We start from the raw sequence: 24,705 nt of genomic DNA on the forward strand, positions 1-24,705 counted from the left end.
GATTGGGGGAGGCGCCGCCGGGACGCAATAAGCGGGAGCGGGAGGGGATTCAAATCGCGGTTGCTGTGGCGGCGGGGCTGGGCGGTCTTCAGGCCCATCCGCGGGCTGAGGAGGACGCGAAGTAACACTCGGAGATCTTCCAGTCTTAGTTAAACAAATAAACATATATTGACACTGAGATTATTGCAGGCACAGGGATGAAGGCAGGGAGGCCGGTCTGGGCGGCCTGCTCAGGCTCTCTGCTGCTAGCTGCCCTCCTCCAGGTCACCTCCTCTTCTCCAGGTCAGCCAGCAAGTCCACGATCTCTGTGGAAGACAAGGCCGGCGTCAGCCCGAGCAGAGGAATGTGCGCTGGGCCCCACCAGGCCTATGCTGAGCCCAAGGATGCACCTTCCCCACAGCACAGCTTTGAGTTTGCAATGAGCTGCCTTTGTGCTGTGCCAGGTGAGCAGAGCAGGCCGTGCGTGGTGTGGAGAAACTGTTGTGTGAACAGTCTCATGGGCACGCCGGCTACAGAAGGAAACCTGCTCTTAGGAGGCCTGGCGGCGTCAGCAGGACAAGGGGGGGATCTCAAGAGACAAAACTGGGCAAAATGTGATGGCAAACAAGTGCGGGTTCACCACGGAGGTGTCTGACTGAGGGATGCGTGGGGAATGTCTTCAGGACACTCACGCTCAGCAGACGGGCGCTGGAACGGATCGAAGGCCCGACACTGGCTGATGATTTTCTCCAGCTCTTCAGGACAATCTTCCCCCACTGGGTCCCGGTACTGCTGGTCGCAGATTTTGTCCCTGATCTCCTGGAGAGAGCAGCCTAAATGAAACAGGGACGTTAGGAGATATGGAGGCCCACCAATGCCATCCCACAGCCTCCTCCATGGGGAAGCCAGCAAAGGGGCCACCCAAAGTATGTCTGCAATGAACTGCCCCATCTTTGTCGTGACACCGCTGGGCCCCATCGAAACAGGATGCCTTAATGCTTCACCGCATAGGAACAACAAATAGAGACAACCTTTCTTGCATTCTTGTGGTTTAACCATGTGCAGAAGCCGTGAAGACATCATGCAGACCCAGGTGCTGGGACCCACACGCTATGGGATGCTGAGTTTTTTACACAGGGCCGTAGACAAAATCTGTCTCACCTTCAAATGGGATTTTGGAGGTTGCAATCTCCCACAACACAATCCCGAAGCTGGAAAAAGACAAACAAGAGTTTCTCAGTGTTCATCCCACCACATCATACTCCTTTCTAATGGAGAGGGCTGGGGGCTACACCTGATAATAATCTCTGATTAAACCCGGCCTCCATGCACAGCTTGACATCTGTCCACTGGCATCACACCCAGGAGGGCTTGTGGGGCGGACATACCTGTATATCTCACAGGACCTCTTGTAGGGATAATAGACGTCTATCAGGTTCTCAGGGGCAACGTAAGCCAACATACTGACTTGGTTCAAGTTCTTCTTATTGACTTTTCTCTTGATGGAAGACTCTGTTTCACACAGCTCAAATCCTGACAGCTGTTTGCGAAAGTTAGATTGAGAAAGGGAGAGCTATTAGAAATGTGAAGCTGGTCAGCAGTTCTCAGCTCAACTTTTGTGGCCGCATCTCCTCTCCCTTTTCCAACATGCATGGTTAACAGCTAAATGCAACCTCACCAACCCCTGCTCCTACCTCTAGAGCTTCTCCAGGCACGGTCCTTACCTTCACACAGTAATCTCCAGCCACCAGGAACTTGCTGCTGCAGATGCAGCCGTGCAGTCGGGACTTCTCCTCTGTCTGATGCAATCTGCAGCCAGCCAGAAACAAGAGCAATGTGTGCTGTGTTGGACCCACCTCCGCCTTGGGGTACAGCAAGGCGTGCAGGTGGCCCCCCAGGTGGCCTGTCACCAACTTGGAACTCACCTGTAAAGGCCCCTTGCAGCTCCCAGGGCCATCCGAATGCGGACTTCCCAGGAGAGATGCTGTTGCTTGGTCAGCACCTCCCGCAGCGTCCCGTGCTTGCAATACTCCATGACGATGGAGAAGCAGGGGATCCCATCTGATGCAGGAAGATGCATGCTGAGGGTGCAGCTGGCCCAGGACAGCCACAGCCCAGCTCATGTCAGGACAGCTCCCAGGGTCTACATCAACCACGGTGAGCCAGTGCTGGCTCTTCTGGGTAGAACTGAACTGGACTAGACTGGGTGTCTCTGACTTTATGGGATCTGATGTAATGCTGTAGTACTTTACAGCACAGACCTGCCTCATCTCTGCAAGAGCCTCAGCAGAGATGGGGGAAGCAGCCCCTCAAGCATGTCCCCTTGTGTCACCTCAAGCTGCCTGCCAGCAGCTAGCACTAGGGACAGGCAGCAAGTAAGAGGAAGCCCAAAATGCCGCACCCCATACCTTTCTCCTCAATGCAGATCCCATACATGCGCAGGATGTTGGGAGACTCGAACTTCTTCAGGGTCTGAATCTCCTTCTCAAAGATGTCTCTCACCTTCCTGCAGAAAGGGACATCACAGTGAGGAAATGGAGACACAGAAAGATTTGAGTTGGAAGGGGCCCCAAACTCCACTCCCCCACTCCCCACACTGAGCAGGGACACCCACAGCTCCATCAGTGCTCACAGCCCCGTTCCCTGACCTTGGCTGTGTGCAGGGATGGGGCACCACCAGCTCCCTGTGCAGCCTGTGCCACTGCCTCACCGCCCTGACTGTAAAGAACCTCTAACTTAACTCCGGTCTGAAGCTCCCCTCTGTTAGTTTGATGCCATTTCCCCCTTTCCTGTCACAACAGACCCCACTAAACAGTCTGACCCCTTCTTTCTTCCAACCCCTTTAGATACTGAAAGGTCCCAAGGGCAAGATATGTTGCGTCCTTCTCCCAGTCCCACTGCCCTGTGCTGTTCCAGCTCAGGACAACTCACACTGTGTCGGTGGTCAGCGGCCTCTTGAAGGTTTTGATGGCAACCGGGTACTTGAGATATTCTCCCTCATAGAGGTCGTAGCGCTCGGTGTCCTGCAGGTGCCTGCGGAAGGTGAGCTGGCTCCGCTCGATCTCTGTGATGGCTTCCCTTTTACCAACATTGACCTTCTTCAAGCCTGTTCACACCACGCCAGGAGGAATGAGGCACAGATTAGGTAGGGCTGGGGGAAAGCCAGTGGCTCTCTGGCTTAGCAAAGCACTTTACAAGAGTGTTTATCCTTCCTAAAAGGGGAAGGGACACAGAGAGCAAGGGCAGAACTTTTTGTGGCACCAACTTACTGTCCATCACATGCACGATTTTGTTCAGCTCGCCTTGCATCCAGTCTACCTTGCTCTCCATGCACTGACTGCCCATCTGGATCTCCCAGCCCTTTTCTTCAGGCTCTTTGGTACCTGGGGTAAGACAGACAGGCATGGAGATGGGCTGGGTGAATGTGCACTGTCAGTTTTTCTGGTACCTTTGGCTTTCCCCAACCATTCACATTATGTCAAAGCTGGGGTGGGCTGCCAGCTCCCAGCCAACCTCCAGTCCTGGGGAGGGGATGCTAAATGGGCTCTTACTTGCGATCACCTGGTCCAGGAAAGCCTTGTCATCCCTCAGATCCTCAGCATCTTGCCTGCGACAGATCTTTGTCTGGAAGGCCTCCAGCAATGCCTGCTTCTGCTCTGCTTGTAGCAGCAGCGAGAGCCCTTGGGCGATGTCCTCCAGGCTCCTGTTCACCCAAACAAACTCCTCTCCGCTGCTACGGGCACTCAGGAACTTCTGGATCCAGCTGGTCTGGCTGTATTTCGTCACCAGCTTCTGCGCCTCCCCCAGTGCCTGGAGCAGCTTGGTCAGCATTTGCTCTTCATGCTGGGAGATCTGCCACGACGGCTGAGCCTGCAGGACCCGCACAGGCTCCAGCAGGATGTGGATGCGCTCCACGAGACGCTGGCACTGGTGCTTGCAGCACTTGACGTGCTCGAACTGGCTGTGGATGGCATGGGCGATGGAGAAGACCTTCTCTATGATGTCCATGCTTTCAGCAAAGGGTTTGGCTGATGGGGACGTGGGACAGAGGTGTCTGCTGGAGGTGTTCGCTGGGCAGTGCTCACAGATACAGTATGGATCCTCAGCACCTTAGCTGTTAAGGAACAGCCTTAACATGGCACACAACACCCCACAGCCCTCCCCTCTCCCATGGCTGCTCTGCTTCCTGGCATTTGTGTAGACCAGAGTGGACACGTGTGAACAAAGACATTGATAGCAGCGGTACCATCACAGGAACCATCACAAAATATCCCAAGATGGGAGGGTTGATGGGTCCAACTCCTGTGGGATTTGGGCTTCTTTTACATGAATTAAAGCAGAAGAAGCCCAAGCAGGATGGGTGATCTCCCAGTAGCATCCCCCAGCTGCGCTCCCCAGCATTACCACCCAGCTAATAACAGCTTTCCCGCATTCAGGCAGCCTCAGTCTCTTCATGTCACCTCCTCTCCCCTCAGAGAACCTTTGCTAACTGAGATCAAACAGCGCAGCTTACCTGGCCCCGTGCTGCTCGCCTCCTCCTCCAGCTGCCTCTGCAGACTGGAGAGGAACCGGTGATGTGTGGGTTTATAGGGTGCTTTCCTGGCAGCGGAAGAAGTGTTGTGCAACGTGGAATCGCCGTCACAGGAAAGACACTCCAGCTGATGGAGGATGGTGCAGACACGCAGTGCCCCCCTCTATCCCCTCCATGCAGGACCGGGGTGCTGGAAGGAGGAACCACCCATGGGAAGCTGCCATTCCAACCCCTTTTGCCACGCAGCTTTACAAGGGCGCTGCTTGGTGCCAGCTCCAGAGCATCGCAGCCCTGCAGGGGGGCAGTGGGGCAGGGAGCAGCCCCCAGCCCCAATTCCAGCCTGACCACCAAGCCCTCCCAATCTCTGCCCATTCACCGTCAGAGGAAGTGCGTTGCAGGTGAGGAAGGCAATGCCTGACCCCTACCCGGAGAGCAGGAAACTTTGCAGGTCAATTTTGGGAAGCAGGGGGCCACACGTGACACTGACACCCATTGCCCAACGCCGGGGAAGTGGCCCCGGGGCCTTTCCAACCACAGAGGGCTGGCTGTCACACAGCTGATGGGCAGCGAGCAGCTCCCTCGCTGCTAGAGCTCTGCTTTTCTCAGCGCCACAACACCAATCAGCACAGGGAGGTGGGAAAGGTGACAGCAAGGGATGGTGACCTCAGGAGCAACCCCAGAGCCAGGCCCTGGGGAAAGGTTTTATTTCTCAAAATATACAGTTTATTTACAATTGTCACGTCTACAGTCGTACATAATAGCTTCATTCAGAACCTTTAAATATCTGCGGTAAACATTAGAAATAAAAATAATAATAATAATCACAAGATCAGCCAAAAAAAAAGAAAAAAACTAAACAAACAAACAAAAAAAAAAAGGCATTTCCTTTTTAGCAATTCCATTCATTGGAGTTGTAGTTTCAAGTAGCCGAGGACTACAAACAACTGGGAAGTCAACAAATGTGGCAGGGGGACGGGGAGCGCTGGTTAGAGACAGGCCGAGCCCAGCCCTGCCAGATGCCTACCTGGCACCACAGAGCAAGGAAACCCCATTGCACGAGCAGGCAGTGCTGGTTTGGTTTTGTTTCCCTTGTTTAATTGTCCCCCTCCCCAGGTAACCCAAGAGACAGGAGCCCCTGGGTAGGAGTTGGGTGCAGTGCATCGGGCGGCTCAGGGAGGTACGCTGAGAGGGTGGGGGTATGGGGTGCAGGAGGGGGGGCTTGAGGCACCCGGCACTTCATCCTTCAGGCACAGAGGTGCCCATTCATCAGTGCCCGCAATGGGAAGAGCTGGAGCCCCAGCTGCCTCCTCTGGTCCCCTCCCCACATCCCTCCCCTCCTGGCCCCACTGTGGCACCGTGGGGATGGAGCAGCTCCATGGGCAGCAGAGAAGGAGAGGAGGGACAGTGCAGACCCTCAGCAGCACAATATTCTCCCCCGCGGCCCTGGCAGCTCTGAGCACAGACGGCTGAGTGCTGTGGGGCCATCAGTCCTCTTTCTCAAAGGTCTCTTCAGGGATGAGCGTCCGGAAGGGGTGATCCCAGAAGCGGGTGGTGATGCCGAAGCCTACGAGGGAGGCAAGAGAGCACTCAGTGCATGGCACTGCTGGAAGGCTGGGGACAACGCTAACCAGGCCTGTGCCACCGGGACAGAGGGAGCCACGACAGAGAGCAGCGACACCCCAGGTTCTGCAGGAGCCCACCACGTGGCTGGGAGGGACAGAAGCATCACCCAGCTCGGTGATGACACTGAAGCAGGGCGGCCCTCCTACAGGACTGACGGTGTTTCAGGGAGGATGGCTCGTCACCCAGCCCCAGGGCAACAAGCAAGGGCGAGGAGGAAGAGCAGAGGGAACGAGAGGAGCCGGCTGGGATGATAGCTTATCTGGACAGGGTGCTTTCTCCTAGGAAACCGGGCAAAGGGCAGGTTGAGCAAGGGAAAGGCGTGGGGCAGAGCAAGGGAAGCCCTGGGCCTCACCCTGCGCCCGCCAATGGTGCCGCAAGGAAGGGCTGGGCATGGCGTCCCATTGTCTGATGGCAAGATGGGCACGTAGCAGGGATCCCACAGAGGGGCACTTCGTCTGTCATTGACACCCCCTGCCCCATGCTGTGCCCAACCTCCGTGCCCATTCCCAAGTCAGCAAGGCACATGCACAGGAACGCGGCGCTACCTGATTTTTGGTGCTCAAAGTGGTGCTTGACGTGGTACGCCTTCAGCCCGTACAGGTAGGTGCCTTCCTTTGGCGAGCCGTAGTGCAGGTAGTAGTGCATCATGTCGTACACCACGTAGCCACACAGCCCCCCAACGAAGAGAGAGAGCCCCAGCACCTCGGGCAGCAGCAGCTGCAGCACGTTGTAGAAGAAGGCGATCACCAGAGAGGCCGGCACCGGGGGGAAGACCAGGCGGGAGCTGTCAAAGGGGGACTGGAAGCAGAGAGACGATGGGACGGCGAGCTCCTCACTTACCCCAAAGCCACCAAAGAGCTGGGAGCACCCATCCCACAGGGCAACACCATCCCTGTGCCCACGCATGGCAAAGCACACCCCCAGGATCCCTCCCACCCTGAGATGCGTCGTGAGCAAGGTGGTGGCTCCAGCTCGCAGGCACCGTCATATCATACCCCCAGCGAAGCTAGAGGGAGCCCACTGCTTTCCAAGTCCTGCACTCAGGGCTCCTGGTTTAACTCCAGCTGCTCCAAGCTCATCCTCCAGCATTAGCAAAGGGCAAGGATACCCCGAGTGCAGCAGAAGCATTGCAGCTCACCTTGTGGTGCTGCCCGTGCAGCAAGAAATGCAGGGTGATGAGATAGTAGTTACTAGCGGGTGGCTTCATGTGGAAGACAAAGCGATGGATGAGGTACTCTAGCAGGGACCACAGGAACATCCCCAGGAGGAAGATGAAGGGGAAGTAGTATTTGTGCACGGGGATGGAGTACTCTACACAATGAGACATGCAGCAGTCAGCGGGGCTGGTGGGATGCACGTGCTTCTATCCATTGCCATCCTGATGTCAGCCGCTGGGTGAAGCTCGCCTCTCCCCACACTTCTGTTTGGTTCCCCCTTAATTTGTGCTATTTGGGGGAGTAGCTGATGCCAGCTGGGGCTGCAAGTATGTCCCTACGGAGCAGCTTTTCCCACCCAAACAAGCAATGCGACCCAACAGACACAGGCAGCGCTTGTGGCAGCAGAACAGAGTCGCCGCTGTGTTGTTGTTTGGCAGAGCACACAGCTGTCAGGCACTTTCCCCCCCGCAGCGCATTTTTCCACCACCTCCTCCTTTTGGTGCCAGCAAACCCTGCATCCTCCCTCACAAAATTCCCCCAAACCGAAGCACTGTGGCAACGGGGAAGAAAACACCCTCAGGGCAGCAGGGTGCCCGGTGTGCAGCACGTCACCCTGCACGGGGAGCCAGGAAGCAGGTTTTGGAATGCCAGAAAGATGGAAAAAGAATGCGGAGGAACAAAAGGATGGATTTATTCTAGCTGGAAGGGAGGCAGGGAACCCAGAACATCAAAACCTGCTCTGATTTTGGGCCGAGCGGCGCAGCTGGCACAGGGTGGCACCCGCAGCAGGGCCAACAACAAAGCTGTCACCCAGCCGCCCGCTGCCCGCTGCCGGGGCTGCACACAGTGGTGGATTCAGGGGGGGGTGCTGGGTGAACAAGCCGTGCTCTGTGCGAGGCTGGTGGTGTGAGAGCAGTGTTTGTTCAGCCATCCCCAGTGTCAGGGCAGTGGGTGGCAGCGCAAAGGGACGTGGCCATTGGTGAGCAGCAGGGCTTAGTTTTGGGTATGGAGGAAGGGAGGCAGCTCGGGGCTGTGCCTGCTGCCCTGGGCTGTGCCTGCTGCCCTGGGCTGTGCCTGCTGCCCTGGGCTGCCTGTTCTGTGCCCTCCACCCTCTGGGGCAGCAGCTCTCCCTAGGAACAAACCCACCATCCTCCCCCAAAGACAGGCAGGGGAGCGAGGCAAGCTCAGCCCTCAGCCAGCACGGGTGGCTTCATGCAGGGGACATGCTGGGGGCTGTGGGGGCTGGGGACTGCCTGTGCTCATGCAGGTGCCCGCTGAAGGCCGGGGATGGGTCGTACCTGTGGTGAAGGAGGAGAAGAGCCTGGTGTTGCCCTGCGCCAGGGTCGTGTAGCTGACCCAGCTGAGGTAGAGCACCACGGGGGTCCACACCAGGAACACCACGTACCTACAGAGAGAGGGGATGGGTCAGGGGGGCAGACGCACGCATCTACAAGCCCACCCCCCCATGCCCCAGGACGCTCACCATGCCGTCTTGGAGAGGGCCTCAAAAAAATCCGAGTGGAAGAGGCGGATGGGCCGATCCACAGGCTGGTGCACCCACTCGTCGTACTTCTCCCCCAGGTAGCCCACCTGCCACAGCAAGGGCTTCCGCCAGTCCACCAGGTCCTGGGGGCACAGGGCTGTTCGTTAGGTCCCTCAGGGTCAGCCCGTCCCCATCCCACAGTACCCACAATCCAGGGGGATGCATGGGATCATTAAGGCTGGGAAAGGACTCAGGTCCCCAACCCCAGCCCACCCCACCGTGCCCACTGCCTGCATCCCTCTGTGCCACATCCCCACGGCTCTGGGACACCTCCAGGGATGGAGACTCCCCCACCTCTCTGGGCAGCTGTGCCACTGCCTGTGGGGTCTGGGTAGGGATGGATGTGGTCACCCAGCAGGGTAACAACCCCAGCATGCACGGGAATGAATACAGATGTCCCACACCAACGGGACCTGAGGACAAAATGTCATTTTGGGATGCAACCAAAGGAAAGATCCTCTCTTAAAGGCAATCGGTGGCAAAATAGTCATAGGGAACGAAGAGTTTCCTGTTGGTCAGATAAAGTCCCTTGGCAAGATAAAGGCTGGTGCTCCCCAAAGAGCACTTAGCACAGCAGCCAAGTGGTGCAATGAGAGGCACCCAAAGGCATCTTGGGGACAGGGAGAAACAGTGGGACGTGGAGCTCAGCCTGCCCGGCAGGACATCCCTTATAGCTCAGCCAAAGGGAAAAAGCAAATCAGAAACGAATAGAAATAAAGAAATAAAGGGCGTGAGGTGTGACTTAGCAGCACGTCCTGCTTCTAAGGGCAAAGCTGCTGTCAAAGGAAGGCATCAGCACCACACAAGAGCCTCCCAGAGCGGCTGCTCCTGGGCCATAAAGGCATCACTGTGCCATCTGCGCGGGGCGAAGGGCAGAGCGCGGCCTCACCGTGCCCACGTCCACCGGCTTGCAGCGGGGATCCAGCCGCGGGGCCGCAGCGTCCAATGGCTTCTCCACCTTGGGGCAGCTCTGCAACAAGAAGGAATGAAGGTTTGGGAGTGCTGAGGAACCACAAGATGATCACAATTGATAAAGATCACCAAGATGGTCTTGTCCAACCGCTCATCTACCACCAACAGCGCCTGCTAATCACGTCCCTGTGAACCACATCCACGTGTTTCTTGAATGCAGAGTTCCCGCAGGGACTCGTGCTGTGGCTGGAGGGCACCGTGATGTTTGTGACAGCGAGATACGGAGGGACCACGTCACAAGGATGGAGAAAAAGAAGGAATCTCCTCCACGTGGCCTCACCCACCAGCAGAGACGCGGCGGCGCCTCCATCCCTCCGCACCCCCCGGTGCCAGCGCGCCTTTCCCCTGCCTCGTCACCTCAGTTACCCATTAACCAGCCGTAGGTTTTCCCCGGGCGGTTGGGACACGTGGGACGGCCCCACACAGCTCCACGGGGAGCTGACACGGCCCCAGCGTTACCTCGGCGTGCAGCCAGGGCTTTATGGGGCACTCGTGATGCTGACGCGGGGACGTCGGCCGACCCCGGGCACCGCCGGTGGGACAAGGTGACACGCGGGCTGGGCAACAGAACCGACGGCGAACGGGGAGACTCGAGAAACCTAAAGCTGACGGTTGACGCGGGCTCCGAAGGGGGAAATAGCGGGATCGAAACCCCCCACGGCAGCCGGAGAAGAGGCGGCCGCAGGGCTGTGTCCGTGGGCGATGCAGCCGCTGCCTGCGACGCGTCGCAGGGAGAACAGGTCCTGCCGGAGCCGTGATGTAAGGCAGGGAAAGCCGCTCCCACGGAGCGCCGCCGCCCTACACCTCGCCCCGGCCGCGGGCAGCCGTGCTGGGAAGCGAAGGAAGGCTGCGGTGCGGCTCCACCGCGCGGCACCACGACCCCCATCGGCCTGCGGGGTTCGGGCACCCCGAGTTCACCCCCACCGTGCCCGCGTCACCGCCCCGCCTCCTTCATCCCGTGAATCACGGGGCGATGAGAAGTAGGTGCGAGGTGAGGCGATCCGCAAAACGTGGGCAAAATAATCATAGAAAAGGGCCTTTTTTATGACCACACCTCCCTACAGGTGAGCGCCTACGTACCGCTGAGCTCACACGGCGCCGGGAGATGCGCGGTGACTCACGGCAGCGTCGCGCAGCCCCGCGGAGCTCTGATGAAAGCCCCACTCTCAAATTGCCGGCTAATTACACGAGCCGGTTCCCCCCCGGAGAAGCTGTTAAACCCCGCCGTCTCGCTGAGCTAATTGCCGCTCCTCGTCTCCCTTGCGCTCCGTGCGCGCCGTTCGGCCATGGAAATGGAAATGGGGGTGGGTGATTCAGCCCCGATAGCCGCCTGCCTGCTGGGGCTGCCCCCGGACCCACACGCTCCGTAATTAAGCCGGGCTCGCGTTTAATTAAACTCTCATTCCTATGGGGCAGCACCTCCTCCAAACCCCCACCGGGGCCGCGTCCGCCCCGAGCATCACCAAGGGCGCACGCCGGCCCCAGCGGGGCTGCTCTCACCCCGGTGCCACTGCGAGCCGGGACGCGTTATCCCGTGCCAGGCAGCGCGCGATCCCCTCGCTCCGGTGTTATCGCACCGGTATTTGCCTTCGTGCAGCTGCACGGAGCCCGTTTGGCCGGTGCCAGCGCTCGACCGAACCCGTCGGGCTTGTCGTGGCGGCGGCGTCCCAATAAAGGCGCTGCCAACGCCGGGGTTTGGGGGCTGGAAGAGTCGAGCGCCGAACGGCTACGTCCGTGCGGGGCCAGCGAGCAAACAGCGCCGGGACGCACCGCCGGTCAACGACCCCGCGGCACCGGGCGCTCGGTCAACGCACAGCGCTCCGCTGCTGCACCCCGCAGCCCCGCTCCGTACAGCCCAACAGCCCGGCTGCGGTTCCGGCACCCAACCCCGGATCGCAGCCCGTGGGTCCCAGCCCCGCCGCCACCCGCAGACCTCCCCCGGAACCTGGGTGTGCCCCGGACCTTTGCACCACACGCGCTGGGCGCTCCACGCGCACCCTGCCCCACGTCCCAACCCCTGCAGGCCCCGAACGGCCACGGCCCTGAGCGCCCCACGAAGCTCAGCCCCATAAACAGGAACAAGGGGCACCCCGCAGACACTGCGCAGCCCTCGGGGCGCCCTGCAGGCACCGTGCAGCTCCGTCCCATGCTCCCATGGGAGCCGGGTGCCCCGCAGACCCCACACTGCTCGCTCCAACTCCGGGGCACCCTATCGGCCCCACGCACATCAACTCACTCCCCCAGCACACCCTATGGATCCCACACCTCCTCCCCGACTCTCGAGGCAACCTACAGACCCCCAAACCTGCTACGCCACCCCCATGACACCCTACAACCCCTATGCTGCCAAACCCCACTCTGGGACAACCTACGGATCCCATACAGCCCCCCCCCACCCCTAGAACACACTATAGACACCTCACCCCACCCCAGTACGCCCCACTGACCCCAGACTTGCCGTGCATTCCCAGCTTGCCCTATTAGATCCCATACTTCCTACCCAACTTCTGCTCTATCCTACAGCCGCTGCAGTGCCCAGCTCGACTCCGGGGCACCCTACAGACTCCATATACGTCCCAGCTCACCCTTAAGGCACCATACAGACCCCAAACCTCCCATAGCGCTTCAGATCCAACCGCAGACCCCACTGTGCCCAGCCCAACCCCGGATCACCCTGAGGCCTCCGCGCGTCCCAACCCTCACCCAGCACCTCCCGCAGACCCCAAACTTCCTGCGCCGCTTCCAGGGCGCCGTACGGATCCCAGCAGCGCCCAGCCCAGCTCCGAGGCGCCCTACGGACCCCGCTCCGCTCCCCCCATCCCCGGGACATCCCGCACACCCCACAACCTCCGAGGCCGCTCCCAACGGTGCCCCGCACCGCCCCGCTACCTGCTCGTCCCGCAGCTCTCCCACGTAGTACTGCTCGAGCCAGCGCCGGGCGTTGGCCGAGTGTCGGTGCGGGGGCCCGTCCAGCGCGGCGCTCACGTCGGTGCCCGCGCGGCTCCGCAGCAGCCGCTCCCCGCCGGGATGGAGCCGCACGAAGCCGCTCAGGTCGTACAGGCGGCGGCGGCACCGCACCAGGCACTCGCCCCGCGCGCAGCGATCCCGCACCTCCGCGGCGCTGAAGGAGCGCGGCGCCGCCATGGCCCCCCGCCCGGCCCCGGCCCCGCCGCGCTCTGCCGCCACCTGCGCGCCCGCGCCTCTCATTATGCGGAGAAGCCCCGCCCCCTCCGTGCGCCCATTGGGCGGAGGGAGGAAAAGGGGGAGGGGCTCGAGGAGGGTGGCCACGCCCACCCGGCAGGTGCGGGAATACGGGGTGAGGGGACGCGGGGCTGGGGGCGATGCGGGGATGGGGGCGATGCGGGAACCCCGGAGGAACGGCGGAAATGCGGGACCCCCCGGGGCGATGGAGGTGTGCGAGTACCCAGGAGGATGGGGTGATGCTGGGGGACCCCGTGGCTACGGGCAGCCCTGGGAGCAATGGGGGCGCAGGTCCTGTTCCCCTGCCCCCATAGCGAAGCCCCGCGGCTCGTTGTGGGTTTATTCGTCACCGATGCAACGAACCCGATGGGTCCCGGCTGGAAGGGCAGGACCGAGCGCCCCCGAGACGCCCTCCGGGAGCGCAGCAAAAGGGAGATAAAGAAATCACTGCGGGCAGCCGCGCTTCTCCTTCCCATTATCCCCCAGCCCCTCCCTACCCGCCGCGGCTTCCGCCCCCGTGGGTGTGCGGCTGCCCCGGGGGACACCCCTACCCACAGCGCAGCCACGGGTGCACCCTGCACAGGAACGCAGCCCCCAGTGCCTTGCAGCACCCCGGGCCCGGCTGCGGAGCAAAGCCTTTAATCGGGGCAGGTTCCACAGCAGCCAGCCGTGCCCCCGTGTGGCACCTTCCGCCCAGCAGCAGCTCAAAGCCGTCCTCATTTTGAGGTTCCCAAGTCTCGGGGCAAGGCAGGGTTTCCATTTGGGGATGAGGGTGGAAGAGGAACTGGACGACCCCCAGCCCTGGGGTGCGCCTGGAGTGCAGCACCCAAAGCAGGGAGCACCCAAAGCAGGGAGCACCCTGCATCCCTCACGTCCCCATGGAGCCACAGGGACGGGCAGCACCCTGCAAGTGTGCATTCAGATGCAGAGGGACTCCAGCCCCCAGCGTGACCACGGGCACTTCCGATGCTGGCAGCCCTCAAACTGGTTTACCTGCCCACTGGATGCAGGAATGTGCCCACAGTGTTTGTGCAGGATGAGGCGCCCCGCAGCCCTGACGCGGGCTTAATGCGGATGTGGCTGCACAGGAAGCAGCTCATGCAGATGTGGCACCGCGGGGACGGGGGGTCCCTTGGCAGCTTTCTGCTCAGGCCAGTGGGAATCAGCCCTTCCTGCCTCCTCCCAGTCGCTGCATTGAGCAAGAGCGTTCCCAAGGCGCGCACCGCGCTGCTGCAGGGTGTGAGAGCGTCCGGGAAGAAGTTCCTCCTCCCTCAGCAGGGTTGCACAAACCCCGCGAGGTTTTCCACCACACCGCGAAGCATCAGCCGCCCTCCACCTGCGAGGCATCCAGATACTAAGGAGATAGCCTGTAATGATCTGTAATAACGTGCAAATACCACGCTCTGTCAGCCTGTCATTTTTAAATAACAAGTCTATCTTCCCTCCCAGCCCAGACGTGCACTCCCGAGCATGGAAATGAAGGCACAGCAGGGATGGAGGGCTGTCACGTAGGGAGCTGTGGGGTGGCCATGTCACTCCCAGGGTGACATGGAGGGGAAGCGGGTGTGGGTGTGAGGAATGGGACCCCCAGCACAGGGCTGCCTGAGGATGCACAGCAAGAGCAGTGTAATGACACGGGGAGGGAGGGCTGCCCCGGCACAGCAACCACAGCTCTGCCAGAACACGCTTCAAAAAATAACTTTAATGTTTAAGAGACACCTTCTGCTCGTTCCACAGCAGGAACCCACAGCCTGAGTTACACAGGCACAGCCCCAGAGAGGGGGACCCACCCAGGCCATTCTCAAACGGAAGGCACAAACCTGTTGCCTGTTATCCCCACCACTTTTCCGAGCCCCTTTTTCCCCTTGAAATCACCCCAAGTTACTCATCAGTTTCCCCCCGCACGGAGCAAACATTCTCCTCGTGTCTTCCCAAGAAGGAAGCCGAGGCTTTCTGCATTGCCCCCCGCAGACAAGGGGAGACCTGCAGTCCTCGAAACCTGCCGTGGATCCCAAACAGAAAGGCGGCCACCTCTCCCAGCCCTGGGGACGAGCTGCCAGCAAGGCAGGGATAGGCGAGTTAAAGTGCACTGAATCACCCGGAGCAGAGCGCAGAGACACTTACTGAATAGCAATAAACTCCTGGAAGAAAGAAACTAATCCTAGTGGCTGTGGTTGCGTGGCTGGGCTTCTCACATCAGGCGCTGGTACGGAGCAGAGGGAGGAAGCTATTTAGGAAATAATGCTGAAAACGTCATTTCAGCCTTCCTTTATGGGATAACCTCAGCAGTGTAAACAGCAGTTCACAAATAAGGAACTTGTTGGTTCAGAAAGTGACTTGGAGCACAGCCACTCGTTGAGCATAGATGACAGTGAGCCTGCAGAGCTCTCTGCTGCCTGCACATTATTGTGTGAAGAAGGCTCTGCCCAGCTCACCCCGGGGCCCACCTGGAGGCACCTGGAAAGACACGACACACACAACTGGGGCAAAGCCTGGCTCTGCCACTCCAGCGCTTTCCAAAGGAACTCCGAAGCCCTTCCTCAGCCTGGCAGAGACCAGCCAATATTTACACTCCTCCTGTAGGACAAGCACGAGCTTTGTGGTGTGGCATCCATCGCCAGCAATGGACACATTGGAGTTTGGTCCAAGTGGTCTGAAAACAACCTGGGAAGCACAGGGACACTGGAAGCACTCAGAATGCCGGCACACCACCACAAGTCCCGCACCGGCTCCCCGCACAGCTCCTCCAGATGCTGCAGAGTTGAGTCAACGTGGCTTGGGAATCCCATCCCGAATCCCATTCCTGGCATGCTCTGCTCTCATGCTGTTCAGAAGGTGCTCTCCAGCAGGCAGTGGCACCCGCAGCCCGTGGGGCACACCTCCTGTGTGCGAAACCACTCCATCATGTGGCTGGTGTGGCCACCGTGCCCACACGTCAGGCAGAAGTTGGAGGAGCCCCGCACGGCCACGTGGCAGATGGCACACTGGAAGGTGAAGCCCTTGCAGATGGCGCACTGGGTGCCCCGCGCCTCGCTGCGGCAGTGGCTGCAGTACACACCGAACTCTGGTGGGAGGGAAGAAATGGAGAGCGAGATGATCAGTGCTGCTGGAAACCACTGAATCACTGAAGTTGGGAGAGACCTCTCAGGTCCCCGAGTCACAACCCAGCCCCCTCCCACCGTGCCCACTGACCACAGCCTCAGTGCCACGTCCCCATAGTTCTGGAACACCTCCAGGGATGGGGACTCCCCCCTTTTTGGGAGAAGAAACTGCTCCTAACATCCCACCCGAACCTCCCTTGGTGCAACATGAGACCATCAGCTGTTGCTCACATCAGAGCAGGAGGGATCCTCCTTCACAGTGGGACAACAATCTGTGTTTCACAGACCTCAGTTTGTCTTCAAAAAGGGCCAAGACTTGTCAGCACTGACAGGCAGTCAGTGCTGGGACACAGGCTGGCCCACTGATGGCTAAACAGCTGTTGGATGGAACACGTGCCATTTCTAGACTGAGACACGCTGCAGAGTGGAAGGCTTCCTGCTGCTCTCATCTGCCTCACATCTCTCTAAGTGTAGCTAGGAACAAACAGGAACAGCCTTGTTTTCCCACCATAGAGAGCACATTGGATATCAGCGATATTGATGCCTTGGCTGCTCACCGTGAAGGAGATACCACAATGAAGTCACCAACCTTCACCGCACAGGAGTCGTGACCCTGCCTGGACAACCAGAGGAGACTGAAGCAGGTTCTCACCAATTCCTTTGTGGGGATCAGGAGGACTGGAGACAAACTTGAGGACCTCAGCTCTCTTCTCTCGCAGACCCCAGCGATAGAGGATTTCACCATAGCACTTCTTAAAGTCATCAAACTGCTGTGTGTTGGCAGGATCCAGGAGCCTTGAGGAGAAAACAAATTGTGCTCTATCCACCTGATGTGCTCTCAGTCTGGCTGCGGTCCCATTCCTAGTGATGGGAACCAGCTCACATTGTGGAAGCACAACAGATCACTTCCCACATGATGCTGAATTGCATCTACCAGTCTGCCCCTGGCTGGTTCTGTCTAACGGGAGGGCCCCAAGGAGCCCCCACGTACCACATGGAAACCCAGCAGAGTTGATCTGCAGTACCCAGCTTCCCCAAGTTACCACCTGAAGGTGGAGGAGCAGCCTTGCTACTTCCCTTCTGGTTTCAAAGCACCAGCAGAGACCAGGCTTCAGAGCTCAGGCTGCCATACCCGGAACGCACCAAGGCGGGCTCTACAACCCACCTTTTGTTCTTCTCATGCTGGTCCTTCTCGCGCTCCCGATGGTCGGGATACATCAGGTTGCTGTAGCGGAACTCATCCGGAGAAGACTCACACCAGGGAGTGGAGGCCTGCTCGGTGTCCTTGTTTGCTGCAGGCATCAGAAGAGCGTTGTGAGCACATCTCAGAAAGCGCAGCCCTCACCAGCACGAGATGCACATAACATGGCCACATCACCGCCCTCAGAGCTCCCCCAGATGCAGCTCTGGTGCAGAAAACCAATGGCAACCCCTGTGCTTCTGGTGACGGCACGGGGAGGCAGAGATGTGAAATGCAGGAATCCCTTTTGCCTCCTGCCCTCTTTTAAAAAACATTCAGGCAATTCCTTGGGAACGTTAACCCTGGAAGGCCTGGGTTCCTCTTTCTTGGGCAGGCAGGATTCCCACCACCAGAGCTGCAGTTACATCAGGGGGCCTCTGTATGCAGTGTCCTGCAGGCAGTACTGCTAACTGCTACAAGACAACATCAGCTCCTTTAACAGCCATTGCCCCACCATTTCCCATGTCAAAGATAAGACACTGACAGGCTACAGCTTCACTGCCAGCAGGGCTGATGCTGCCCCAAGCCATGCTTCAACTCTGTAGCCCTTAAGAGTGACTTGTTTCTGACACCTTCAGATTAGCAGGAAATGTCATCAGAGCAGCAGCTATTCAGGCCACCAAGAACCCAGCCTTCCCAGCTGCTGCTCTTCCAGGGACAGGAAAAAGCACAGTGTTAATCTTCTTTCCCCCTCCAATCCTGTGCAATTATCTGGCTGATAACATTGCAAAGCCACACTCAATAATAGCTGAATGACTGTGGCAAGTGGTAGAGGTGCCTGAAGTCTGGAGGAAGGCAAATATCACTCAGAATATCTTCAAAATAAACAACAGCAAGAATGGCCTGGGGACCCACACAGCAGTCTGCCTTCTTAGAGACTGCAGTGAGGTTATGGAGCACTTAATCTTGGGAACCATCTCTAGGCATGCAAAGGAGAAAATCATCAGCATGGACCAGCCATGTGGAAGTCATGTTTGACCAACCTGATAACCTTTTGCGACTAAACGGCTGGCTTTCTAGAGAGCAATGGCCATTGCCTGCTTCCTTTTCACTTCAGTAAGGCTCCTGTCCCTGTCTCCCATACGATACACACAGAGAAGCCGATGGAACATGGGGTGAATGAGCAGGCAGTGGGGGATTAAAGAACTGGACAAGCAGCTGGGCCCACAAGGTGGTGATCAGTGGAAGGAAGTTTACTTTGAGGCCAGTAAATAGCTTTGTGCCCCAGGGGTCAACACTGGGTCCAGGCCTGTCTAACATCTTCAATTAATGGTCTGCACAATGTGGCAGAGAGTTTACTAATGACACGAAACTGTGAGGAGTAGCTGATACGCCAGAGGGTTGTGCTGCCATTCAGAGGCATCAGCAGGCTGGGGAAGCGGGCCAACAGGAACCTCATGAAGTTCTACAGGGAGAAATGCCAAGTCCTGCACCTGGGGAGGAACCACCCCAGGCACTGGTGAGGCTCTGTAGTTTGTTGGAGATGCTCAAAAGCTGCCTGGACATGGTCCTGGGCAGCCTGTCTTAGGCAGCTGTTTGTAGCAACCTCCTCTAAGTACCCTGTATGAGCAGGAAGGTGGATTGCATGACCCCCAGAGGACCCTTCCAACCCCAAGCATCCTCTGAAACAAAAGACACGAAGGTCCTTTCAGTAGCACTGCCTGTTGAAGACTCCAGCCTCAGCGCACAGAGATAACAACCTCAAACAGTACAAAGTACCAGCATTACAGAATGCTTTCATCACCAGACAGCAAAGAGGCAGCTGCCACGAGCAGCTAAAGCCCGGCTGGAAGCAAAATGACACAACCTGGCCTCTCTTCACTTGCTCCAGCAGTGGAAGCACTTGGCCCCAGATTAACCTGTGATCCCTGGCATGTCTAGAAAGTTTGTAGCAGTTTCTGCAAAGCCCGGGAGGCAGAAGGAGCAGAACTGTGGGACCATGGGCACGGTTACCATAAGCCATGCTAACTTCCAGCCAAAGAGCTGCTTGCCCCCATGGGCCAAGGCACAGAAAGCTGCTCTGGCAGGATACACCTGCAGTCAGCCAGTGCTAGCTCCCTGCCTTTCCCATCACATGAGCCATCTAAGAACTAGTCCGGAAGGGAGGCGGATTTCTCTATCTGCTCCCCAGGTCTCAGTACCTATGCTCCAGCCCCCAGTGCCAAGTCCAGGATCTGACATGCTGGAACAGGAACCAGAGGAAGTAAAGCTGGGCTGTTGAAGGGAAAAAAAGAAATCACGTCATCTACAGGAGATATGTTCAAAGGCAGCCGAGGCAAGCAGGAAAGAAATGGCTGTCATACGTATCGGCTGTGGGAGGCCAGGTTGGAGGCACGCTGAGGAAAGGGGCAATAGGAGTTTGGGCACCCCTGTAACCTGGACTGGGCTTCAAACACGCTGCACAGCATGGCCAGGGTCTGCACGTCATGGAGCTGCGAGTAATGAGCCAGCCTAGGAAATGAAAAACACCAAGTATGAGATTGGACACGGTTCAATGGCAAAAGCACTGAGATTCCAAGGCAAATAATTTCAAGCCTGCTGTACAAATCAATTCAGGACACATTTCTGCCCACGGGAAGCATTCTGCTGTCTTTTCTATCGTGCCTTTCAGGAACCAGGCCCTCCTCCTGGAAACACCCTTGGCCTAACAGGTAGGAGAAGGATGGGGAGGAACTGTGAGAATCCAGCAGCGCTCGTGGCCTCGCTATCCCAGCTCCGTGCAGCTTCAGGAACAAGGCCCACAGAACTTGTGGATATAAAGCTGGAGCCACTAAACTCATCCGCCACTCGTACTGCTTTTTCTCTTTCTTTTAATGAGGCCCTCTGTATGCAATCATCCTGCGTCAAGATCACAAGGCAAATCTCCACTGCAGGTCCCCTGGATTGCTATGAAGTTCCTGAAGACCGGGAGCAATAAAAAACTCCCCCTGCTACCCTCCTGCTGCTGCTGCACTGCAGGAAAGAGCTACGTCAAGCAACTGCATACAACGAACAACACACGGACTACACAGTTCCAAATGGACAGATCAACAGATAATGTCAATTACTCATCATTCTCCCTTCTGAACAGGTTCACTGGCAGGAGGATTTTTGTGGCTAACACTTGGCTTCGAGACCAGTAAATTAATTCCCACTAATGCTGCGTGGCAACAGTGGGTTTGAATCAGGAAGCTGCACCCACACAACCATTTGGGAGGCGGGGAGCAGAAAATCAGAATCTTTACTCATAAGTCAGGCACTGTGGGCACATGGGAAAGCACAGCTCCAACTGCACCTGAGCTAAAGCTTGCTGTCAGCCCTGGGACTCCCAGGTGCCTGATGGGAGGCCAAATGCTGCCCCCTACGTGTCATAAACACACTTGCATAAAGATGCCGTATAATACAGTCAGGAAAGGCTCCCCTTGCTTCAGCAACCACTCCCACCTCTCCCCTGCATTCAGCGACCTACAAGGACTCCAGTAATTGACGTCCAAATGGATGCTGTGCCCAAGGTATCTCCAAATCTGGATCAGACTTCGGCCCAAGACAAAGATCGGTGGCTACCATGGCCAGTGACCAAACCTGGCAGACAGGAAGGAAAAGCATCAAAGTTACAATTAGGCAGAGGCAGGCTGGCAGGGGACAGGTGTGCACAGATACACTCACATATATATAATAATGGACTGCAATCAAACCAAACAGAAATACCAAGAGGGAGCAGTTCCAGCCTCAGTGTGACAAAGTGTATGCAGAGCAAAAAGCGGATGCTTCTGTCATTACACGTGCTCTGGGGTCAGGTTAAACCATAGCTTATTCTTCAAAGTTCAACAGGAGAGTTTAAACAGATCTGTTAGCTCATCTGCATTAACAAACCTCAGATGGGCTTCATTTTGACACCGATTTCTTGCGTTCAGAGACATCTGGTGGCAGAAAGTTTAACAGTGAAGCTTTATTTGCATGAAACGCATCCTCCGATGAGCTGCCATTCCTACTCCAATGGGTTCCCCCTTTCACGTGCCACCTTTCACCTTCATTTATCTCCCTTTCCTCCAAACATGGCTCCATCCTTTCAGTCTGCATCCCACTGATTGGGCACAACTGAATCAACCCCAGGACTGTTTTTTTCTGCTGCACGTTTTTAAAACGGAGCAATGAAAACCTGATATTCCAGGGAATATTTGGTGCACACACACATAAAAGAGCAGAAGGGGAAAGTGAGCACCATGCTGGAAAGACACCAGAAAGCAGAGAGGGGACAACAATAGCTGCAAATACAGAGAAGCTGGGGAGAAAACACGAGTGCTGCAAGTCCCTGGAGGAACAACCAGGAATGATAACCCCACAGCTTACAATAGTTGCAATGAGCAACAAACAGAGATATCAGAAGGATCCTGCCAAACTTATCCTATCCAACCTCTTGTATTCCAGGTAAACCAGTCCGTACAATGAGGCACAGAGGGAAATGAGACCTACCTTCTTCCTGTGGGTGTGGTAGAACCTACCACGAAGCTAACAGCCTAAGACAACAGCTTGAGGTGGCTCCTGCGATTCAGTAAGCCCATGGCTGCTCCCTGCACAGTGCTAGGGGGAGCCAAATGCTCAGCAGAGGGGCGCAGGCTCCTCTGGCAGTGCCAGCCTGCTCCTGAGTCCTGGCAGATGTTCTGCCTGTTGCTATGGACTAATTGCACGGCAAGGCACAAGCCAAAGCCAAAGCTCCTTCCCTTGCTACCAGCTGAACACAGGTGGATAGCCCCATTCCAGGGCTGGGTCTCCAGATGCAGACTTTTCTTGGGGAGACCTGGATGTAGTTATCACACAGCAGAAGAGCAGATTAATGTTGAGCTAATTACAACAGGAGGCATTACACAAGACTAACACATCAATCAGCTGCTAACAGTGCTTGGCAACTTTGTGCACAGTTACTTCCTCTGAATGCAGATTGCATTCCTAGCTCTGCCTGCAGGAATTGTCTGAAAAACGTGCTTCCTTCTGTTTGGCAACAGGCATACAACCCCTGCCTGCAGCCCTGTGAGGGGACCTCTCACTGCCAAAACCAAGGAGGTACAGAGCACCTCTGGAGCTGTCTCATACCCTTCAGTTCATCAGTCATTTCGGACACACTGGAACAACTGTTGAGGTCAGCTGGCTGTCCGGGTATCAAGGCAGCAGCACAAGTCATTTAAGGGTAGTGCAGTGTGCTGAGAAAGAGGTCTGATTCAATGTAGTACCTGTACAAGATCCCTCCGTCCAACAGCCATGGCTGAGGCAGCATTCTTCTGGCAAGTCTCCTGGATATTATTCACGTTCAATCTGAAAAGAAGAAAGATCAGCTTTCTGACTGGCATGATACTTGAGAAGGCAGGGAGGAATGGTGAGAACGTGGTTACTGATTATAGTAAGTAGCCCAGAACTTGCTGATCACTATGAGCCTACAAGCACAGCCAGGATCTCATCAAGCCCCCCTGTTTAGTCAGGAATCACTGCCATCCTTTTGGCAACTCCTGTTATTCATCTTCCTTAACACGCTGCTTATTGCATCAAGTCCAGCTCCAAACTGGCTTAGTCCTAAGACGCACCACTTCCATGGGGACGTTGAGTCCAACTTGTGCCAGAACACCACCAAGTCAAGAATCATTCCTGCCCCTACGATCCATCAGTGACGTGGTTCTGTTCCCATCCAGCCTCTTGATCTCTTCTACCTGACTGGAAGAAATCAGCCTTACCCGCAGACAAGCAAGTTTCTGAGCTTGGTAACACCTTGCAGAGTCTCTGAGTGCCCAACAAGGGGCAGGGGGAGCCTGAAGAAACCCAAGTGGGGTTTCCTATTCATCATCAAGTTCTTCAGACGCTTGACGTTTTTTACAAGTGAGATACCCAGAGAAGAAAGATCCATTAGGTCTTATCAATAGCTCAGAGAAGAGAGAAGAAGACTTCCTCGCTATTCCTTAAGAAGGCAGTCTGCTCCTTCCCTGCATGTCCCTGAATTTCTACCACCAACTTCTCCCTCCGGCTGACAAAAGCCTGAGCCCATAAGACTCACAGTGATGGTACTGGAGGCCAGTTCACTCTGCATACAACTACACCATCGCAAATTTCTTCCATTGCTTTTCAGATTTCTGGAGGACAAGTCACCTCTCACAGGCAGAACGATACCATAAAAAGGAAGTAAGGCAAGAGAGAAGAAAGAAGGTGCAGCAATATTCAAATATTTGAAGGATGAAAGCACAGCAGTGCCAATGACAGCTGCTGCTGGGTGCCAGCCTGTACTCACATGTAGAGCTCTCCCAGCAGCTTGTGCACAGGCAGCAAGCAGGAAATATCTTGTATAATAACTTTCCCAGCAGCTTTGATGGGTCGGTTGTTGGCATCTGTCCCCTCCCGTTTGCTTTTCCACCTCCTTGATTTCTGCAGAACAAATGGCAGCGTGTTACTTGGGGGCAGGACAGCAGCCTTCATAGGCCAGGGAACAAAGCACTAGGGTCAGGAATAATGCAAGCAGCACCCAAACCCGCCTTTCAGAAGGCTCTGTGTCCCCCTGGAAAACATCCATGACATGCCCAGGAGAACAAGCATCTCCATCTGTAGGAAGTGAAAAGCAGGTCAAGGCAACGAGCTCAAGGTCAAACTCACTCAAAAAGTATTTTGTGAGCTCCCCTGTGAAAGCCAATAAGAGAACAAATCAGCATTGGGATGCCAATCAGACCCGGGGAGGTTTGGCAGGATATGGTTCAAAATTAGCTCTCTCATCAGAGGTCTGGTCTGGGAAGCCTTGCACACAGACCACCGCTGGCTTCAGCTCAGCATAGAGACAAGCAGGAGCCAGCTTCTGTTTGCCCTTGGCTTCAGGGAGGACCAACAGTTCCAGACTCTCCTTTGGTCTCCTCTGAGAACACCTCTCCTGCTTTATCAAGAGCTTCAAACAAATGGCAGATGATAAAGCAGGGCCCACATTTTCCTAGCAAGGATCCTCAGCTACCATGCTCACAGCTGGCTCAGGGCATACAGCTGGGGGGAATAGGAAGGAGAGGAACTGACACAAGGAAAAAAAACAGGGAGCCAAAATCCCAGATACTCCCCATAACAATGCAGAGACCATCTTTGTGCCAAGCTGCGTAACGCTGCCTCGGCCACACGACAGCCTGTGGAGTATTGGGCAGCTTCTTGCTGCAGGAGGGTGGTGAGGAAGGCTGAGGACGTGCAGCACAGGGAAGTAAAGGCTGTACAGGACCTCTAGGAGGGAAGTGCTGGCTGCTACGAGCAGCAGTGGATGCTTTGCAGTGCTGTGAGCTCCCTCACTGACATGCTCCAATCCAGAAGTGTTCCCACGTCACGCTGAGCTGCAGAAGCTCTGCTGAGTGTACCCAGAGCTAACAGTCCCT

The 24,705-nt window shown here is 56.7% G+C and overlaps 3 protein-coding genes across 5 annotated transcripts in view; all 3 read right to left on the minus strand.

Annotated features, from left to right (window-relative positions):
• Nucleotides 1-264: 264 nt before the first annotated feature.
• Nucleotides 265-4,517, minus strand: MLKL (mixed lineage kinase domain like pseudokinase). Its single transcript, XM_072346848.1, has 11 exons — nt 4,493-4,517; nt 3,531-4,093; nt 3,249-3,362; nt 2,911-3,085; nt 2,388-2,485; nt 1,905-2,040; nt 1,704-1,788; nt 1,368-1,519; nt 1,141-1,190; nt 672-812; nt 265-305 (listed from the first exon to the last, which is right to left on the minus strand). Exons 2-11 carry the CDS (start codon nt 3,985-3,987, stop codon nt 265-267), a joined length of 1,449 nt encoding a protein of 482 aa, XP_072202949.1. The 5' UTR covers nt 3,988-4,093; nt 4,493-4,517.
• Nucleotides 4,518-5,174: 657 nt separating this feature from the next.
• On the minus strand, nt 5,175-12,969 carry FA2H (fatty acid 2-hydroxylase). Its single transcript, XM_072346423.1, has 7 exons — nt 12,695-12,969; nt 9,723-9,803; nt 8,774-8,916; nt 8,589-8,695; nt 7,272-7,444; nt 6,679-6,931; nt 5,175-6,074 (listed from the first exon to the last, which is right to left on the minus strand). The coding sequence occupies exons 1-7, from the start codon at nt 12,947-12,949 to the stop codon at nt 5,995-5,997; spliced, it is 1,092 nt and encodes a 363-aa protein (XP_072202524.1). The 5' UTR covers nt 12,950-12,969; the 3' UTR covers nt 5,175-5,994.
• A 1,401-nt stretch (nt 12,970-14,370) lies between these two features.
• The window catches only part of WDR59 (WD repeat domain 59), a 48,363-nt gene continuing 38,028 nt past the window's right edge, over nt 14,371-24,705 (minus strand). For 2 of the 3 annotated variants that reach the window (XM_072346664.1, XM_072346665.1), the window contains 8 exons: nt 23,598-23,731; nt 22,555-22,636; nt 20,796-20,908; nt 19,651-19,798; nt 19,489-19,561; nt 17,273-17,399; nt 16,760-16,902; nt 14,684-16,070 (listed from right to left, as the gene is read on the minus strand). In XM_072346664.1, the coding sequence (XP_072202765.1) occupies nt 15,835-16,070; nt 16,760-16,902; nt 17,273-17,399; nt 19,489-19,561; nt 19,651-19,798; nt 20,796-20,908; nt 22,555-22,636; nt 23,598-23,731 (1,056 nt within the window). In that variant the 3' untranslated portion in view covers nt 14,684-15,834. Of the gene's footprint in view, nt 16,071-16,759; nt 16,903-17,272; nt 17,400-19,488; nt 19,562-19,650; nt 19,799-20,795; nt 20,909-22,554; nt 22,637-23,597; nt 23,732-24,705 lie in introns of all 3 variants that reach the window. The other variant, XM_072346663.1, reaches the window with a different exon arrangement.

This window comes from Excalfactoria chinensis, chromosome 11 (assembly GCF_039878825.1).
Source record: "Excalfactoria chinensis isolate bCotChi1 chromosome 11, bCotChi1.hap2, whole genome shotgun sequence".
Lineage (NCBI taxonomy): Eukaryota > Metazoa > Chordata > Aves > Galliformes > Phasianidae > Excalfactoria > Excalfactoria chinensis.

Excerpts from the sequence above, each read along its gene's own strand:
- MLKL (XM_072346848.1), bottom strand. The coding sequence starts at position 3,987 with ATGGACATCATAGAGAAGGTCTTCTCCATCGCCCATGCCATCCACAGC. Across the intron at positions 3,363-3,530 it reads CCTGGACCAGGTGATCGCAA|GTACCAAAGAGCCTGAAGAA; the intron begins GTAAGAGCCCAT and ends GTCTTACCCCAG. Across the intron at positions 3,086-3,248 it reads AATCGTGCATGTGATGGACA|GCTTGAAGAAGGTCAATGTT; the intron begins GTAAGTTGGTGC and ends TGGTGTGAACAG.
- FA2H (XM_072346423.1), bottom strand. The coding sequence starts at position 12,949 with ATGGCGGCGCCGCGCTCCTTCAGCGCCGCGGAGGTGCGGGATCGCTGC. Across the intron at positions 9,804-12,694 it reads GAGAGCTGCGGGACGAGCAG|AGCTGCCCCAAGGTGGAGAA; the intron begins GTAGCGGGGCGG and ends TTCTTGTTGCAG. Across the intron at positions 8,917-9,722 it reads AGCCGGTGGACGTGGGCACG|GACCTGGTGGACTGGCGGAA; the intron begins GTGAGGCCGCGC and ends CTGTGCCCCCAG.